The sequence below is a fragment of the Heptranchias perlo genome, chromosome 3, assembly GCF_035084215.1.
Source record: "Heptranchias perlo isolate sHepPer1 chromosome 3, sHepPer1.hap1, whole genome shotgun sequence".
NCBI classification, from domain to species: domain Eukaryota; kingdom Metazoa; phylum Chordata; class Chondrichthyes; order Hexanchiformes; family Hexanchidae; genus Heptranchias; species Heptranchias perlo.
Genome location: NC_090327.1, coordinates 101449068 through 101468693, shown reverse-complemented (window position 1 = coordinate 101468693; position 19626 = coordinate 101449068). Strand labels below are relative to the sequence as shown.

At 44.6% G+C, this 19626-nt stretch overlaps 1 protein-coding gene across 2 annotated transcripts in view; it reads right to left on the bottom strand.

Annotated features, from left to right (window-relative positions):
- Window positions 1-18025, bottom strand: part of stac (SH3 and cysteine rich domain) — a 154445-nt gene extending 136420 nt beyond the window's left edge. For both annotated transcript variants that reach the window (XM_067981301.1, XM_067981310.1), the window contains exon 1: window positions 16818-18025. In XM_067981301.1, coding sequence (XP_067837402.1) covers window positions 16818-16952 — 135 coding nt within the window. In that variant the 5' untranslated portion in view covers window positions 16953-18025. The remainder of the gene's footprint in view (window positions 1-16817) is intronic.
- Window positions 18026-19626: the final 1601 nt, after the last annotated feature.

Here is a 19626-nt window from a genome sequence, read left to right as displayed (position 1 = left end):
GGGGGCCAGGAGAGCTCTGGAAGGTCAGGAAAGCATGGATGAGGGTTTCAGCAGCAAATAAGCTGAGACAGGGGTGGAGACAGGCAATGTTACAGAGGTGGAAGTAGGCAGTCTTGTTGATAGAGGATATGGGGTTGTAAGCTTAGATCAAGGTCAAATAGGACACCGAGGTTGGGAACAGTCTGGTTCAGCCTCAGACAATGGCCAGGGAGTGGGATGGAGTCAAAAGCAAAATATTGCGGAGGCTGGAAATCTGAAATAAAAACAGAAAATGCTGGAAAAGCTCAGCAAGTCAGGCAGCATCTGTGGAGAAAGAAACAGAGTTAACATTTCAGGTTGAAGACCTTTCATCAGAACTGGAAGATGGTAAAGAGTTAAAGTTTTTAAGCAAGTACAAAGCCAGTGGGAGGGGGGGGGGATTAAAAGAACAAAAGGGAAGGTCCATAATAGGGTAGAGGGCAAGAGTGATTAAATGACAAAAAGGATAATGTTTCAGGGCAAGGAGGTGGTAATGGGACAGGTTAAAAAACAAAAGGTTGGTCAGGAGTAGCTGTAAATGGCAACAGTAGAACCATTACCAGCACTAGCTGTCCGAAAAAATGGGAGCAGTGGTTGCGATCTGAAGTTATTGAAATCAATGTTGAATCCAGAAGGTTGTAAAGTGCCTAAACGAAAGATGAGGTGCTGTTCCTCGAGCTTACATTAAGCTTCATTGGAACAGTGTCAGAGGCCGAGACAGAGAGGTAAGAGTCGGTGTGGGACGGTGAATTAAAATGGCAAGGGACCGGCAGGGTCATGCTTGCGGACAGAGCGGAGGTGTTCAGCAAAGTGATCAACCAATCTGCGTTTGGTCTCCCCAATGTAGAGGAGACTAATGGAGTCAGTGGCTAGGGAGTGGAGTTTGTGGCGGGTGCCAAAGACAATGGCTTCGGTCTTCCCAATATTTAATTGGAGGATATTTCTGCTCATCCAGTACTGGATGTTGGACAAGCAGTGTGACAAATCAGATGCAGTGGAGGGTTCGAGATAGATAGTGGTGAGGTAGATCTGGGTGTCGGCAACGGTAAATGTGGAATCTGATATGTTTTCGGATGATGTAGCCGAGGGGCAGCATAAAGGTGAGAAAGAGGGGTCCCTGGATAGATCCTTGTGGGACTCCAGATGTAATGGTGGGAGCTGGAAGAGAAGCCATTGCAGGAGATTCTCTGGCTACGACTGGATGGATAAGAATGGAACCAGGCGAGCACAGTCTCACTCAGCTGGACAACGGAGGAGAGGCGTTGGAGGAGGATGGTGTGGTCAACCGTGTCAAAGGCTGCAGACAGGTTGAGAAAGATGAGGAGCGATAGTGCACCATGGTCACAGTCAGATAGGATGTCATTTGAGATTTTGATAAGGGCCATTTCAGTGCTGTGGCAGGGGCAGAAACCAGATTGTAGAGGTTCAAATATGGAGTTGCAGGAAAGATGGGCACAGATTTGGGAGGCACCAACATGTTCATGGAATTTGGAGAGGAAATGGAGTTTGGAGACGGGGCTTGTTTTCAAGGACATGATGGGTTTTTTGGGGAGTGGGGTGATGATGGTAGATTTGAAAGGGAGGACGACAGTTTAAACATCTTCTATTTTTCCTATTACTGTTGCTGTTGATTTTGGGAATAGTTAAACAATGATTGCTGATGACACAGGTTGAGTAAACAGACTTGGAGGAGTTACTGCACAGGAACATGTGAGAGACTGAATCATCATTGGTAAACACTGTCATTAATTCTGGGTGCTTCAGTGATCATGTCATTTCAATCCCGTATGCTAATTCAACCTTTTCCACACTGTTGGGCACAGTAATTCCTGCAAAACATTTCCCAAGGGATGTTGTCTGCAAATTGCAGAAAAGATACTGGCTTATAATTTCCCCCTGCACTGGTATTTTGTGACTGAAGCATTTTTCATAACCGTCGCAATGCTGATTGATGAAAATGTCTCACGACGACAGGTTTCCTTCATGGACTACAAATCTCCATAGCATACCCAGCAGTAACTGTCCATAACGCATGCAGCTGCAATTATACTCATTTTCACATCTCCTAAGCAACTAACGAGCCAAAGTTGTTAATCCAGCTGTGCACTGAGTGAACTTGACTTATGCTGCAGTGGCTGAATGTAGTGAAGGAAACTACATTTGCCGCCTTCATCCGATGGAGACCTGGTTATATTTCCGAATGAAATCTTAAACAGGCAAAACAAACAGTTCAACGTTAAGCAAAGGGCAACCACCATTCTCAAGAGAGACTGCTGCCAAGGAAGAGATTAGGAGGCAGTGTAAACCTGGGATCCAGGACAATTAGAAGGCTGTATAAAAAAAAGATAACTATCAGTTTGGCTCCACAGTAGGGTCATCATCTTATGTGGATCACCTTATACATGTTCTCAGTGTGGCAAAATCACATCTATTGCTGATGTCTGAGTTACAATTGTAGTGTGGCACTGGAATCAGATGGAGGCCAGATCAGGAAAGCACAGGTGGTTTCTTTCCCTTATGGACATTACTGAACCAGTTGGGTTTTTAAACAAAAGAACAGCTTTCGTGGTCATTTTGCTCTGGTGCCAGCCCACAAATTACCAGATTCATTCACAGAATCATAGAATCATGAAATCATAGAAAGGTTACAGCATAGAATGAGGCCATTTGGCCCATCGAGTCCACGCCGGCTCTATGCAAGAGCAATCCAGCAAGTCCCAGTCCCCCGCCCTATCCCCATAGCCCTGCAATTTTTTTCCTTTCAAGTACTTATCCAGTTCCTTTTTGAAGGCCATGATTGAATCTGTCTCCATCACCTCCTCGGGCAGTGCATTCCAGATCCTAACCACTCGCTGTGCCACTTTTGGTTCTTTCGCCAATCATCTTAAATCTATGCCCTCTGGTTCTTGACCCTTCTGCCAATGGGAACAGTTTCTGTCTATCTACTCTGTCTAGACCCTTCATGATTTTGAATATCTCTATCAAATCTCCTCGCAACCGTCTCTGTTTCAAGGAGAACAACCCCAGCTTTTCCAGTCTATCCACGTAACTAAAGTCCCTCATCCCTGGAATCATTCTAGTAAATCTCTTCTGCACCGAAGGCCTTCATTTCTTTCCTAAAGTGCAGCGCCCAGAACCGGACACAATACTCCAGTTTTGGCCGAACCAGTGTTTTGTAAAGGTACATCATTAACTTCCTTACTTTTGTACTCTATGCCTCTTTTTATAAAGCCCAGGATCCCGTATACTTTTTTAACCGCTTTCTCAACCTGCCCTACCATCTTCAATGATTTGTGTACATATACCCACAGCTCCCTCTGTTCCTTTACCCCTTTTAGAATTGTGCCCTTTAATTAATATTGCCTCTCCTAATTTTTTCTACCGAAATACATCACCTCGCATTTTTCTGCATTAAATTTCATCTGCCACGTGTCCGCCCATGCCACCAGCCTGTCTATATCCTCTTGAAGTCTATCACTATCCTCCTCATTGTTCACTACCCTTCCAAGTTTTGTGTCATCTGCAAATTTGGAAATTGTGCCCTGTACACCCAAGTTCAAGTCATTAATATATATCAAGAAAAGCTGTGGTCCCAGCACCGACCCCTGAGGAACACCACTGTATACTTCCCCCCAATCCGAAAAACAACCGTTCACCACTACTCTCTGTTTCCTGTCACATAGCCAATTTTGTATCCATGTTGTTAATGTCCCCTTTATTCCATGGGCCGCAATCTTAATGATAAGCCTACCATGCGGCACTTTATTAAATGCCTTTTGAAAGTCCATATACACCACATCAACTACATTGCCCTTATCTATCCTCTCTGTTACTTCATCAAAAAACTCTATCAGGTTAGTTAAACACGAATTGCCTTTAATAAATCCGTGCTGGCTTTTCCTAATCAACCCACATTCGTCCAAGTGACTGTTAATTCTGTCCCAGATTATCGTTTCTAAAAGTTTCCCCACCACCGAGGTTAAACTGACTGGCCTATAGTTGCTGGGTTTATCCTTACACCCATTTTTGAACAAGGGTGTAACATTTGCAATTCTCCAGTCCTCTGTCACCACTCCCGAATCTAAGGATGTTTGGAAGATTATGGCCAGTACCTCCGCAATTTCCACCCTTACTTCCCTCAGCAACCTCGGATGCATCCCATCCGGACCAGGTGACTTAGACCATAAGACCATAAGAGATAGTAGCAGGAGATAGGCCATTCGGCCCCTCGAGCCTGCTCCGTCATTCAATGAGGTCATGGCTGATCTGATTTTTACCTCAACTTTACTTTCCCCCCTTTTCCCCATATCCTTGCTGATCAAAATTTGTCTAACTCAGCTTTGAATGTATTCAATGACTCAGCTTCCACAGCTTTTTGGGTTAAAGAATTCCAAAGATTCACGACTCTCTGGGAAAAGAAATTCCTCCTCATTTCCGTCTTAAACGGGCGACCCCTTATTCCGAGACTATGCCCCCTAGTTTTAGATTCCCTCATGAGGGGTAACATCCTCTCAGCATCTACCCTATCGAGTCCCCTCAGAATCTTGTATGTTTCAATAAGATCTCCTCTCATTCTTCCAAACTCCAATGAGTATAGACCCAACCTGTTCAATCTTTCCTCATAAGACAACCCTTCCATACCCAGAATCAAGCTTGTGAACCTTCTCTGAACTGCCTCCAACGCAAGTATGTCCTTCCTTAAATAAATGCACCAGAACTGTACGCAGCACTCCAGGTGTGGTCTCACCAGCACTCTACAGTTGTAGCATGACTTCCCTGCTTTTATACTCCATTCCCCTAGAAATAAAGGCCAATATTCCGTTTGCCTTCCGGATTACCTGCTGCACCTGTACGTTGACTTTTTGTGTTTCATGTATGAGGAAACCCAGATCCTTCTGTACCGCAGCATTTTGTAGTATTTCTCCATTCAAATAATATTTTGCTTTTTTTTTCCTCCCAAAGTGGATGACTTCACATTTTCCCACATTATATTCCATCTGCCAAATTTTTGCCCATTCGCTTAACCTGTCAATATCCCTTTGCAGACACTTTGTGTCCTCATTGCAACTTGCTTTTCCATCTATCTTTGTATCATCAGCAAATTTGGCCACAATACACTCTGTTCCTTCATCCAAGTCATTGATATATATTGTAAATAGTTGAGACCCCAGCACTGAGCCCTGCGGCATCCCATTAGTTACAGAGTGCCATTTTGAAAATGACCCTTTTATCCCGACTCTTTGTTTTCTGTTAGTTAGCCAATCCTCTATCCATGTCAATATATTACCCCCAATACCATGAGCTCTTGTCTTGTGCAGTAATTTTTTATGTAGCACCTTATCGAATGCCTTTTGGAAATCCAAATATACTGCATCCATTGGTTCCCCTTTATCCACTCTGTCCGTTACTTCCTCAAAGAACTCTAATAAATTTGTCAGACACGATTTCCCTTTCATATAACCATGTTGACTCTCCTTAATTGTATTATGAGTCTCCAAACGTCCTGCTACTACTTCCTTAATAATCGATTCTAGCATTTTCCCAATGACAGATGTTAGGCTAACTGATCTATAGTTACCTGCTTTCTGTCTCACTCCCTTCTTGAATAAGGGTGTTACGTTTGCGGTTTTCCAATCCGCTGGGACCTTTCCAGAATCTAGTGAATTCTGGAAGATTACAACCAAGACTTATCTACTTTAAGTACAGCCAGCCTTTCTAGTAATTCATTTCCATTTCCATAACTTGCTCTGGATAGTCCTGAACTTACAATCTCTGGGTCAGTAGTCCAGTATCATAACGAGTACACTATCATACCCTGCCTAATGTAAGGTATCATACACGATAAAGGCAACTGTTACTCAATTTAAATGAGGTACATCCCTAGGCCCAAGTTAAGAAGAATGGCACAGGAGTAAGGAACTATACAAAATAGTGGAGTGATATGCACTGATTAATAGATGCCATGATTGTAAAGTCAAATGAAAGCAGAATACATTTAACATGGCCCAAACTACCTTGTCTCAATGCACAGATATTATTCTTACAGCTAAAATGGCATACATCTATCATGCACAAATTACCACAGCTTGTGCAACTGACGCTAAAATGGCACTGACACCTTTGAAGGATGATATCTTACATTAGCACAGACACAGTGGAAGGCCCACTTGCAGATCAGCTGGCAATCACCAAATGTATGCAATTTTCTCCTTTTTGAACAGCATATAATTACTCCCATGAATACTGATACAGCACAACAGTGCAATCACATTATAGCAATACAACACTGAAATAGAGAAGTGGGCCTAAGTACTCGCAAGTGTCCTTTTTGCTCTCTTCACGTACAAAGCAGACTGCAAGCCCCTCAAGAACACACCTCTCCTAACACTACATCATCACTCATGCTTACATTAACCAACAGCCCAGAGACAAACATCTTGGGTCTTTCAGATTTTGAGGGGGATGGGGGAAAAACATTCTCCACTAGGTGATAAGGACCCAGAAAAGGTTCCTGATAAGGAGCCACAGGTGCAGGGTGGAGGCACAGCTAACTGACTGACCCTCATGTATTGTCTCAGAACACACTGTTTACTGATTCAGCTTTCCAACAGAATATGACGTAACACCAGGACCATGTTGAAAGGTCGTTTGAGCAATATCTGTAGAGTTTCGGGGGATCGGGCAGGAAAATGGAGTTGAGGTCGAAGATCAACCATGATCTGATTGAATGGCAGAACAGGTTCGATGGGCCATATGGCCAACTCCTGCTCCTATTTCTTATGTTCTTATGTTTCAAAGAACAGATGATCAGTTATCTTCTGTGCCATGAATGATGGAGCAGCTTGACTGGGACCTCCAGTGACTATGGCAGTAACACAGCTCAGACAGTCTATTAGTGAATCACAAGAGACAGCCATCTGAGAAAAATTCTGAAGACTCATACAGCACCTTGCTGCACGCTTACGCAGATCAGGGTGCATCCAGAAGAAAAGGCCTCCTGCAGCACCATTAAGTGTCTGGGCATATCAACGGTCGAATGCCAATTGTACCAGTGGAATTATGTCTTTTGTTTACTAAAATTATTAAGGATGAACTTGTACAGAATTCCACGGCTACACTGTCAAGTTGTAAGGTGAATATATCACTCAAGATCGATTCTGAAGTATTTTCACAGCAGTTAAAACTGGGACACTAGAGCAGCCCACTGGCAGGTATATCACGGGAGGGAGATGGAGGGAAGAGGAGAGTTCAGGGAGCACAGAGAGCTTAGGAGATGTATCATTCACATGTAAAACAGCAGGCTTGGCTCAGTATCACTTCTCCCTCTAAGTCAGAAGGTTGTGGGTTCAAGCCCTACTCTAAAGACTTGGGCACATAATCTAGGCTGAAATTTCAGTGCAGTACTTTGGGAGTGCTGCACAGTCAGAGGTGTTGTAGTATGAATGAGATATTAAACCAACGGGTTCTGCCCTCTTAGGTGGATGTAAAAGATTCCATGGCACTACTTGAAGAAGAACAGCAGTAGAATTCTCCTAGTGTCCTGTCCAATATTTATCCCTCAACCAATGCCACCAAAAAAAAGACTACCTGATTATTTATCTCATTGTTGTTTGTGAGACCTTGCTGTACACAAATTGGCTGGCGTGTTTCCCTACATTACAACAATAACTACACTTCAAAAGTACTTCATTGGCTATGAAGTGCTTAGGGGCATCCTGAGATTGTGAAAGGCACTATATGAATGCAAGTTTTTTTTGTTTTCTTTACCTTAAACTACTTAGGCATGGGGGAAGGATGATGGTGTTGAGGGTCTGCAAGTTCCCAGATAACACAAACATCTGTGCTGGTGTCAGAACCCCTGTGGAGAAAAGAAGATTACATTCTGATCTAGATGGGATGGGGAGTGAGCCTACATCCAGCAGTTGACATTTAATGTAGATAAATGTACTGTAATGTAAGTGAGTAGGGTTAACGCCAAGCATGTGGACACCATGCTGGGCTCTGAATGATAGTCTGTTGAGAGGGAAAGAGACCTAGATATAATAGCGCATTAGTCTCTAAAGGTCCTTGACCATTGCTGAGAGGTTATAGCGAAAGCAAGTAGAGTATTAGGATACATAGCTAGGACGATGCAATACTTCTAGGTCATTGTTACCTCCTGGAACTCATTTTGATCGTCTTCATGAGTAGGAGAGGAATTTGCCAGAATTCTTTACCCCTTGAATTGGCCTATGTTTTTTTTAAAATCTGTTTATTTGTCTCTCCCAGGAGAGTAAATGGCAACTGGTGAGTGGAGAGCATCGTGTTGCTTTGTTGCATGGAACAGATGCAGTGGACAAAACTGGTCTTTTTCTGACTGTCTTTATCGTATGTTCACATGTTAGTGCGTCAGCCTCAGTCCCACCAGAAAAGGCTGTGACTGAGGTGTGTTGCCTAAGCCAGTGAGGCCTGCAGGGACTGTTAACTATCTGTACTGCATTATGTGTGATATTCCAAGCACCAACAGAGATATCTAAAGAGTCACTTGGTTTCTTTGCTTTTGTATAACTGACTATCTTTTCTGCACGAAGAATTACAGACTTGCAGGTATATTAAATATGAATTAATTTAATTATGTTTTGCATGGCTTGTATTAAGTGTGTTTATTGTTTTTCCATTGTGTGTAAACTGTGTGTTGGTTGCTGATGTGCTATCTTACTTGAAGAAGTAGCACGGGTGAGTTGCTGCTTTGTCAAATGATTAGTTGCAGGAGGCACAGAAGGCTCGCTACCTGTATCTGTGATTAATCCTGATGTATCTGTTAATAGTGCCCAGAGTTTATTGGAGCTGTTGTGAGTTCACTGTTTTCAAACGTAATGTCCAGTTACTTGTGCGGCGCTCCTTGGCAGCACAAAACTGTGACTGAAATGAATGCCCAATGGCTGCTCCTGTGCCACTCCATGCTTGCCACTATGCAGGGCATTTCCTCAGGATGGCCACTGATCTTTAAACAGAACACTGGGCATTTTTGATGCCTCTGAATAGCTCCCTCAGCCATGACTGCATCTTGGAGTTTGGAGCCAAAGTCCTCTTATAGTGGCAATGGAAGCTTATAAGCGAGATGCTCCTATTGCGACTATGGCCTGTGTTGCCATTTGTGGCAGCACGTACTGAGTGTCAGGCTGAAATGCAATTGGTCTAAATTAACCATGATATCTTCCAGTGTTGTGTGTGTGGAGCCAAGTGACTATTCAACACAGATAAAGTGATCTAACACCTCTGTTGGAAAGCAGACCAATTAGGATCTGTTTCCTTTGGCAACTCATGAGGGGGACTCAGGAAACTGCACCTGCTCACCCTTCATCAACCCCCACCACAGCTTCGTCAGCAGTGCTCAACCCTGTGCTTCTTCATTATAATCTTCCTAACTGTGCGTGTCTGTGCTAGTGCATCTGATTCAAGTGGGTGGTGATGCTTGATGAGTGTTGCTCTTTGGGTGTACGTTGTAAATCGCTGGGTTCTCTGTTCTGTGAAGAATGCAGATGGGACATTATATAAATACATTTTCCAATTGCACACACCAAGCACAGAGCCTCCTGTCCTGGAAATGCATACTGGAATCCGTACGTGCACAGCCCATGATGTTCAATCCATTAAAATTAACCACGATTTCCCAATATGGACTCCCGGGGGCGAAGCCAGGCAACAGGAGAATGCAATCAGAAAATGTAACCTTATGAGCACATAAGCACTCTCATCCATTTGGGTACAATACAGTGGCATAGTTGGGAATGGAAATTTGAGTGGGCCCCAACTTATAGTAGGCAGGTAATAAGCAAAGGTCTGATGTCACAGCAAATCATTTATATCGTAAATGATTTAGAACAATTAAAACGCTGAATGCATTAAATATCGCCCCAGTACTTCCATTTAACATGTTTTTAAGTAGACAAAACGACCCAGAGCACTTATGAAAACATCCTGATTAACAAAATATAAACAAGCATTGCTACAGAAAAAATTATAAATGAGTCCTAACTTTAAAACGTTATAAAACCCCATAAAACCTCTTGAACGAATAATTCAAGAGAAGTCTCTCACCCCTCTTTTTATTGCAGTCCCTGCTGCAGTGGTGGAACCAGTAGAGGGTCTGGGAGGGGGGCATAAAGATCCCTCCTGCTCCAATAATTTTGCGATCAGCCAACGTGGCTTTGCAGGACCACCTCCATTTAACTCCCAGGAACCTCTATTGCCCGTCTTCAGCCTCTAGGTTCGGCCTGCAAGTCAGGCTTTAGGACTAAATCAGCATTCCTGATTTCCCAGCACAGTCCCCTTCTTGCAGCACTCCCTGATGGTCTCTTTCTCTCCAGGCATTCCCCACTTGTCTCTGGCCCTGAGCACTCTGACTTCTACCCCTTTAGAAATGGTGGTAAAGCTATGTTGGGAGGAAGAGGCGAGGGTAGGGGGGGGGGAATCTGCTCACGGAGGGCGCTTGTTATAAGCTAAGTTGGCCAAATGTGGGGGGCTAAATCGGTCAAATCTGGCGTTCGACTCCCCTAAACCTTCGACCCTGGCTCCACCACAGCAATGCTGTTGAGTACAACGTGGAACAGCATCATTGGACGAGCAATCCCTGGAATTATTGTAACTACTTGCAGCTCCTGCGCTCCCCACTCCGCCAAATAGACATCTCGCTGGCATCTGCTGCGTCTTTCTGACTCAGTCTGCTCGCGGTTGCTATGCCATCACAACCACACAAGGAGCATTAGTGAGAGAAGGCGGCATAACAGGCGAGTGAGTGATTGCACAAAGGCTCAGGTTTGGGTGGGCCATGGACCACCCAAGCCCACCAATGGCTATGCCCCTGGTACAATGCTGTTGTTACATTATGCACAGTGTCTAAGTACACATTGGTATAATATAAGATTCAAAACATAGAATAGATGATTAATATTCCAGTTGGTCTCCACTTTTCCCACATTCACAGTCCAGTCTCTCTGATCTAATATTCCCTCCTCCAATATTGCGAGCTGTTCATGCTGATGGAGCCCACAATCCTTGCCATGCTCTGCTCACAGAATCATAGAATGATACAGCAGAGGAGGCCATTCGGCCCATCGCGCATGTGCCGGATCTTTGAAAGAACTATCCAATTAGTCCTATTCCTCTGCTCTTTCCCCATAGCCCTGCAAATTATTCCCTATTAAGTATTTATCCAATTCCCTTTTGAAAGTTATTATTGAATCTGCTTCCACCACCCTTTCAGGCAGTGCATTCCAGATCATAACAACTCACTGCATAAAAATGTTCTCCATATCTCGCCTCTGGTTCTTTTGCTAATTACCTTAAATCTGTATCCTCTGGTTACCAACTGTTCTACCACTGGAAACAGTTTCTCCTTATTTACTCTATCAAAGCCCTTCATGATTTTAAACACCTCTATTAAATCTCCCTTTCACCTTCTCTGCTGTAAGAAGAAGAATGACAGCTTCTCTAGTCTCTTCACATAAATGAATCCCGCATCCCTGGTACCATTCTAGTAAATTTCCCCTGCATCCACTCCAAGGCCTTGACATCCCTCCTAAGGTGCGGTGCCCACAATGGGACACAATAATTCCAGCTGGGCCTAACCAGTCATTTATAAAGGTTTAGCAAAACTTCCTTGTTTTTGTACTCTATGCCCGTATTTATAAAGCCAAGGATCTCGTATGATTTTTATCCTGCCATCTTCATAGATTTGTGTAGATACATCCATAGGTCTCTGTTCCTGTACCCCCTTTATAATTATACCATTTAGTTTTATTGTCTCTCCTCATTCTTCCTACCAAAATGCATCACTTCACACTTCTCTGCGTTAAATTGAATCTGCCACATGTCTGCCCATTTCACCAGTCTGATTATGTCCCCGTGAAGTCTGTTACTATGCTCCACACTGTTTACTACATTTCCGAGTTTTGTGTCATCTGCAAACTTTGAAATTATGCGCAGTATACCCAAGTCCAGGTCATTAATATCAGAAAGAGCTGTGGTCCTAATACCTGTCATTTATTACTTTTTTTCCCAAGTGACAATCAATTTTGTCTCGGATTATTGTCTCTAAAAGTTTCCCCACCACTGACATTAGGCTGACTGGCCTGTAGTTGCCGGGTTCATCCCTCTCCCCTTTTTTGAACAAGGATGTAACATTTACAATCCTCCAGTCCTCTGGCACTACTCCCTTATCTAATGAGGATTGGAAGATTGTGGCCAGAGCCTCAGCTATCTCCATCCTTACTTCCCTCAGCAACCTAGGATGCATCCCATCTGGACCGGGTGACTTTTCTACTTTGAGCGCTGCCAACCTTTTAAGTACCTCCTCTTTATCTATTTTTATCCTATCCAATTTCTCTACTACTTCTTCAATTACTGTGACATTGGTAGCATCTCTTCTTTACTGAAAACAGATGCAAAGTACTCATTTGGTACCCCAGCCATGCCCTCTGCCTCCACAAGAAGATCTCCTTTTTAGTCCCCAATCGGCTCCACCCTTCCTTTGACTGCCCTTTTACCATTTATATGTTTATATAAGACTTTTGGGTTCCCTTTTATGTTCCCTGCGAATCTAATCTCATACACTCTCTTTACCCCTTTTATTTCCTTTTTCAGTACTCTTCAGTACTTTCTGTATTCAGCGTAGTTCTCTACTGTGTTATGAGCCTGAAATTTATCATAAGCCTCCTTTTTTGTTTCATTTTAATTTCTATATCTTTAGTCATCCAGGGAGCTCTAGCTTTGGATGCCATTCATTTCCCGCTGGTGGGAATGTGCTTGTCTATACCCTTTTTGAAGGCCTCGCGTTGCTCATTTACTGTTTTACCTGCCAATCTTTGATTCCAGTCCACCTGGACCAGATCCACTTTCAACTCACTGAAATTAGCCCTCCTCAAGTTGAGTATTTTCACGTTCCTTGTCTTTTTCCATAATTACTCTAAACCTAATGATATTTTGATCACTGTTTCCTAAATGCTGTTTGACTGAAACATGCTCCACTTGGCCCACTTCATTCCCCAGAACTTGCTTCCTTTCTCATTGGGCTGGATACATACTGGTCAAGAAAGTTGACTTGTACACATTTCAGGAATTCCTCCCCATCTTTGCACTTAAACTGTTATTTTCCCAATCCATATTAGGATAACTGAAGTCCCCCATTACTACTACTATTTTGTTCTTGCATCTTTCTGAAATTTGCTCCTCTGTCTCCTTCCCACTATTTGGTGGCCTATAGTATACACCCATTAGCATATTAGCTACTCTATTATTCTTTAATTTTAACCAAGTAGACTGTCTTTGAACCCTCAAGTACGTTATCCCTTTCCAGTGCTGTAACATTATCTTTGATCAATATTGCCAGTCCCTTCCTTTTTTTCCTTCCCTATCTTTCCTGAATACATTGTAGCCAGGAATATTATGTTCCCAACCCTCTGCTTTGTGACTATGTAACAGTTTTGCTTTTAAACATAAGGGCTGTGTACAATTAGGTGAATTGGCCCATCAAAATTCCTTTCTACAGCACACATAAGAACATTAGGAACAGGAATAGGCCATTCAGCCCCTCGGACCTGTTCCATTATTCAATTAGATCATGGCTGATCTGCACCTCAACTCCATTAACTGGCCTTTGCTCCATATCCCTGGATAGCCTTACCTAACAAAAATCTATCTAGTCCTTTTTGAAAACTCCAATTGTCCTAGCATCCACAGCTTTTCGGGGAAGAGAGTTCCAAATTTCTATTACCCTTTGTGTAAAATAGTGCTTCCTGATTTCACTCCTGAATGGCCTGGCTCTAATTTTAAGATTAAAACTCATTTTGCCATTATGACACGGATATTAGAATTTGCATAACCTTTCTATTTTCACCTCAACTATCTTGCTTGCTCCATCCTCAAGATTTCTTGGTGTTTGTTTGGCATATATCTCTAAAACTGTGACTTTCACTTCATGTCCATTTATATCCTGTGCCATTGCTGTATATCAATATTACTGCCTTTCCTTTGTGCATGATCTTTAAGCTGTGCAACTCTCTATGCACCTCCTGCAAGGTCCTCCAGTTGTTAACACGGAGTTCACGTTGTCTGTGACACATTGCCATCCTCATGTTCATGCTCCAAGATAGGGTCCATACCCAAAGTGTCTTGACTGCTTTTTCTACAGATGCTGCCTGACCTGCTGAGTGCTTCCAGCGTTTTCTGTTTTGGTTTCAGATCTCCAGCATCTGCAGGCGTTTGCTTTTTGCCTCTATCATTTTTGGGGACTGTCCTCCCTCACCATAAATCTGAGTTCATTTCTCCGTCACGCAGTTCATAAGCCCCTGTAGTGCCTCGTCCTGGAATCTGGCTTTTCTCTGCATTTGTTGAGCCAATTTCAGAGGACCCCCCCCATATATGTCTTCACTTTTCAGTTCTCAATCCAGTCTTCAGTTCTGATGAATGGTTACACATCGAAAATATTAAATTGTCTTGTTTTTTTATAGATGCTAACTGATCACCTGTGTATTTCCAGCATTTTCTGTTTCTATTAAGAAAAGTGCCTGTTGCTGGACAAACTGCTTAGCATAAAGTTATGTGTACTGATCGTGAAGTAAAATACAAAGAATTTCTCTGCTACACACTTTTTTTCTTGCGTACTTTCAATTGTAATGCCGGATTTTCTGATGTGCCAACTATTTCACACGGTTACTTTTTGGTTGCGTAGTTGGATAGATGATTAAAATACTGCAAGTTGTGTAGCATGTTACGTAGAAAACCATTTTGAAACCTTAGTTGCAAACATGGTCAAGTGCATAATAGTGGAGGTGACAGGTGCTATTCACTGATAACTAAATGGCTTTTTAGCTGTTAGTTCTATCAGGAGTAAATACAGTACATGTAAACAGAAAACGGGTATAGTCATCAGCTACCACCGTTCCCAAAGCCTGCTGTCGAAGCATTATGGTATTTAAAGGAATGTTTGCAGCAATGAACTGATAGATAGAAGGGATCAGACTGTGCAGTTTAGCGATGGCTTGTCGTGAGACATCGCTGCTTACTGTCAAGCAGACCTATTAGATAAAGTGTGTGTTTTGAATACAAGGACAGACATCTCTGAAGGCTTGTTCCATACACTCAGAAATAATATTAACAAGGTAAAACTGTTTTGTTTTCTCTTCGGGCTAGACTTTCCGGTCCTTGACAATGAATGGGCAGTGACCCTGAACCAGAAGAACATTTGTCACAGGTTTACAAAATATCGACTTTAAAAGCCATAATACCCCAGGTACTACTTTAAGCCATTTTAAAGAGCCACTGCCAGCTGGTTAATGACTTCTAAAATATGAGCAATCTACATAATGATTTACAAGTGACCTGCTGAATCCCTTTTTAAAATTTGGTCTCAAACAGATATTAAAACAGCAAACAGATAACATCAACTGCAACACCTACCCATCCAAGTACTTAACCTGTCTAATATCTAACCTGAGTTTTTGGAACAAGATACTCTTGTTTGTTCCAAGAATATAGCTTGCCAAAAAAAATTCAATGAACAGGCCCATTAAAAATAAATATATATTTTTTAAAAAGCTTTTAAATTTTCTAAATTTTTAAAATTTTCCCCGAATGTGGGATCGAACACACACTGGATTCCAGGATTGAATTCCAGAATGTCTAAATCTACAAGAGTATCATGTGTAGAATCCTCATTCTTATTTAGAAAGAAAATAGGTCTGAAACGGGTTTTAACGTAAACAACTGCTGATGGGCCAACTATTTGAAGAAGTTCTAAAACGAAATAAATGAATTAGTGGGCGTTCCGCCTCTAATGTTTCTTTGAACTCAACTGTTTACATTTCTAGGAAGCTTTAAGCGTCATTTGAAAAGCCATTTATTTCCATTTGAGTTTGTGTGAGAAGCACCATCATACTAATTTACCTTTAGAATAACACAGCCCCGTGGGGGTGGGGGGAATTTCTACACAGTCCCATGTTCTGGGGGACATTACTTCTGTAAAGATTCTTGCTTTGGGGGGCAGCACCTCCCCACCGCCCCCTGTTTTGGGGGACAGCACCTCCCCACCGCCCCCTGTTTTGGGGGACAGCACCTCCCCACCGCCCCCTGTTTTGGGGGACAGCACCTCCCCACCGCCCCCTGTTTTGGGGGACAGCACCTCCCCACCGCCCCCTGTTTTGGGGGACAGCACCTCCCCACCGCCCCCTGTTTTGGGGGACAGCACCTCCCCACCGCCCCCTGTTTTGGGGGACAGCACCTCCCCACCGCCCCCTGTTTTGGGGGACAGCACCTCCCCACCGCCCCCTGTTTTGGGGGACAGCACCACCCCACCGCCCCCTGTTTTGGGGGACAGCACCTCCCCACCGCCCCCTGTTTTGGGGGACAGCACCACCCCACCGCCCCCTGTTTTGGGGGACAGCACCTCCCCACCGCCCCCTGTTTTGGGGGACAGCACCACCCCACCGCCCCCTGTTTTGGGGGACAGCACCTCCCCACCGCCCCCTGTTTTGGGGGACAGCACCACCCCACCGCCCCCTGTTTTGGGGGACAGCACCTCCCCACCGCCCCCTGTTTTGGGGGACAGCACCTCCCCACCGCCCCCTGTTTTGGGGGACAGCACCTCCCCTCTCTCAATCCCATTAGACTCAGGGCTTTCCCTGAAAGGGGAGCAGCTCCCGGCCACACCAACCAAACTGTCTGGAAAATCCCTTCTCCAGGTAGCTGCCCCTGACTCGGGTCGAGACCTCGGCCCCTATCCCCTGGTCACTTTAGATACCCCCCCCCTCCCCTCCCAATACCTTGGACTCCCGCTGACTCAGGGTTGAAGCCGGTGACACGGGCGTCTCTCCACCGATCCGCTCGTTTTCTTTCTCCATCTCGTCCATCCCCGGGTTGGCTCCGGTCTCCTCCGCTGGCAGCTCTCGGTTCGGCATCTCCCAGTTTTACTCTCCGCCTTTACAGCCGTCCAGTTCACGGCATCACAGGGAGCGGGGTCCGTCCGAGAGCCGGGGGGAGCCGAGCCCACCGGTCAGTGCGGGAATGCCGCCGTGTCGCCTGGAGTGACCGGCACCGTCCGAGTCCCGGTTCAATCCCGGTTCAGTCCGTGTCCCGGTTCAGTCCGTGTCCCGGTTCAATCCCGGTCCAGTCCCGGTTCAACCTGCTTGGTGTGACTGGCACTGTCAGTGTCCCGGTTCAGTCCGAGTCCCGGTTCAATCCCGGTCCAGTCCGTGTCCCGGTTCAATCCCGGTTCAGTCCGAATCCCGGTTCAGTCCGTGTCCCGGTTCAATCCCGGTTCAGTCCGAGTCCCGGTTCAGTCCCGGTTCAGTCCGAGTCCCGGTTCAGTCCCGGTCCAGTCCGTGTCCCGGTTCAATCCCGGTTCAGTCCGAATCCCGGTTCAGTCCGTGTCCCGGTTCAATCCCGGTCCAGTCCGAGTCCCGGTTCAGTCCGTGTCCCGGTTCAATCCCGGTCCAGTCCGTGTCCCGGTTCAGTCCGTGTCCCGGTTCAATCCCGGTCCAGTCCGTGTCCCGGTTCAGTCCGTGTCCCGGTTCAATCCCGGTCCAGTCCGAGTCCCGGTTCAGTCCGAGTCCCGGTTCTACCGCTCGCTCCTTCGCCTTTAATTATTCCCGGTTCTCTTATCCACAAGTCTCGGCGCTTTCCCAACTCTCTGGAGTTTTTAGTGGGTTTTTTCCCCTCCGACTCCTCACGTATTTCCTACAGAAAGCAGTCGCCGAGGGTGAGGGGGTGGTGGTGGTGAGGGGGGGAACATCAATCTACTGAATCCGAGGGAGATGGAGCCGCGGCTCAGACCCCGGCGGTCGCTCCGGCGCTGACTGACAACCGAGGGAGTGGGAGTGGGGGAAAGTGCAGCAACAGCGCCCAGCCACTTAGAATGAAACTTTGATGCCTGTTCGTCCCTCGCCAGCCGTTCAGCGAGGACAACTGGAGCCAATCGGTTCGGCACCTGTTGCTGGCGCGGATTAGGTTCTTGTTGAGTAAAGTTTGTACGAGAATCCTCGATTTGTTACTGTTTCCCTGCAACCTTTCGCATTCCTACATGTTGCTCAGTATATTCTCCCCTCCCGCCCGTTGATGGAAATGGTTTAACCTCATGATTTGCTTGTGCGCAAAGATACAACCATGTTCCAGGCTCAGCTTTTTGCAAAAATAACTGAAAGGCTGAATGGAGGTAGATGTCTGTGCTCCTGCCCCCTGCTCAGGTAAGTGATATTCTTGCGCAAACTGGACAAAGTTATAAATAAAAAGGAGAAAATTAAATCAACAAAACCGAAAATGCTGGAAATACACATCAGGCCTGTCAGCAGCTTTAAAACAGATTAACACTTGTGGAGTCGGACTGTAACCATTTCCATTCCTGTGTTCTGAGGCAGGTCTTAAACCCAAAGGGTTAATCTGTCTCTTTTCTCTTTACAGATGGACCTGCTGTGTATGCCCAGTGCTTTCTATTTTTGTGCACCCCTATTGCAGAGTATCAAAGACTGCTAAAAAAGAGGGGGATTTATTTTTAGATTTGAAATCGTTCGGATTTGAGGTTTACTGAAATTTCTGGTCATCTGGAGACTTAACTCAAGTGGTTAACAAATCAGAATAGTGGCTGCCCTTACTCATGCTGCTTAATACGGGCAAGATTATGGGCCAGAAATTGCTAGGAAGTCACGTCATTAGAATAACGCATTAAAGGCCTCACCACTATTCGTAAAAAATCCAGCAATTTGCGAAATAAACGTTGGAGGTCCATAAAGGGAGCAGTGAAGCTGTGAAGTATAACTCCAGCTGGTAGTGAATTTTTCCTAGAAGCTTTTAAAATTCTTTTTATCTGCCTTGGCAGTTTTTTGTGCCATTTACACACCTGTTACTATAGGAAAGCAATAACTTTCAGGATGCAAAGCTGTTTGGATTCTCAGAAGAGGATCTCTCATTCACATGCAAAGTAGATAGATTCTTCCAGAAAATAACATTTTGGGATACAGTATGTGAGTAATAAGAGACATGACATGTGTTGCATCGAGTTACGTGGAGTCTATAGCACAGAAACAGGTCTATGCCGGCACTTATGCTCCACACGAGCCTCCTCTTCATTTAACTCTATCAGGATACCCTTCCATTCCTTTCTCCCTCGTGTGCTTATCAAGCTTCCGCTTAAATGCATGTATGTTATTTGCCTCAACTACTCCTTGTGGTAAGTGTAGCATGCTTGGGAGGAAAACGATGACTTTGGATCTATGGTTCCCGAGCTCTTCACCACTGGGGGTTTCCTCGTGTCATTTCTGGCTGTGTTGTAGACTAGTTGATAGCGATTGACTGCTATGATTAGTCAGCAACTCCATTATCATTGTATCATGAGACTACCAGGATGGTAGAAGGTGAACCAGCTGGACCTTGCTCTTTTTTCATCCAGCAATTCCCATGTTCCTATAAAAGCAGCACACTGGCATACCCACTGGGTGTTCCACTGTTCCTGATGATGATGGACACTGTTACTGGTTCTATACTTCAGGGATCAAGAATGTTTATATTTTGCACACCTATCCTACCATTCACCATTAACGTCTCAAGAACCAATATATCAATTCCCAATCACAACTGGTT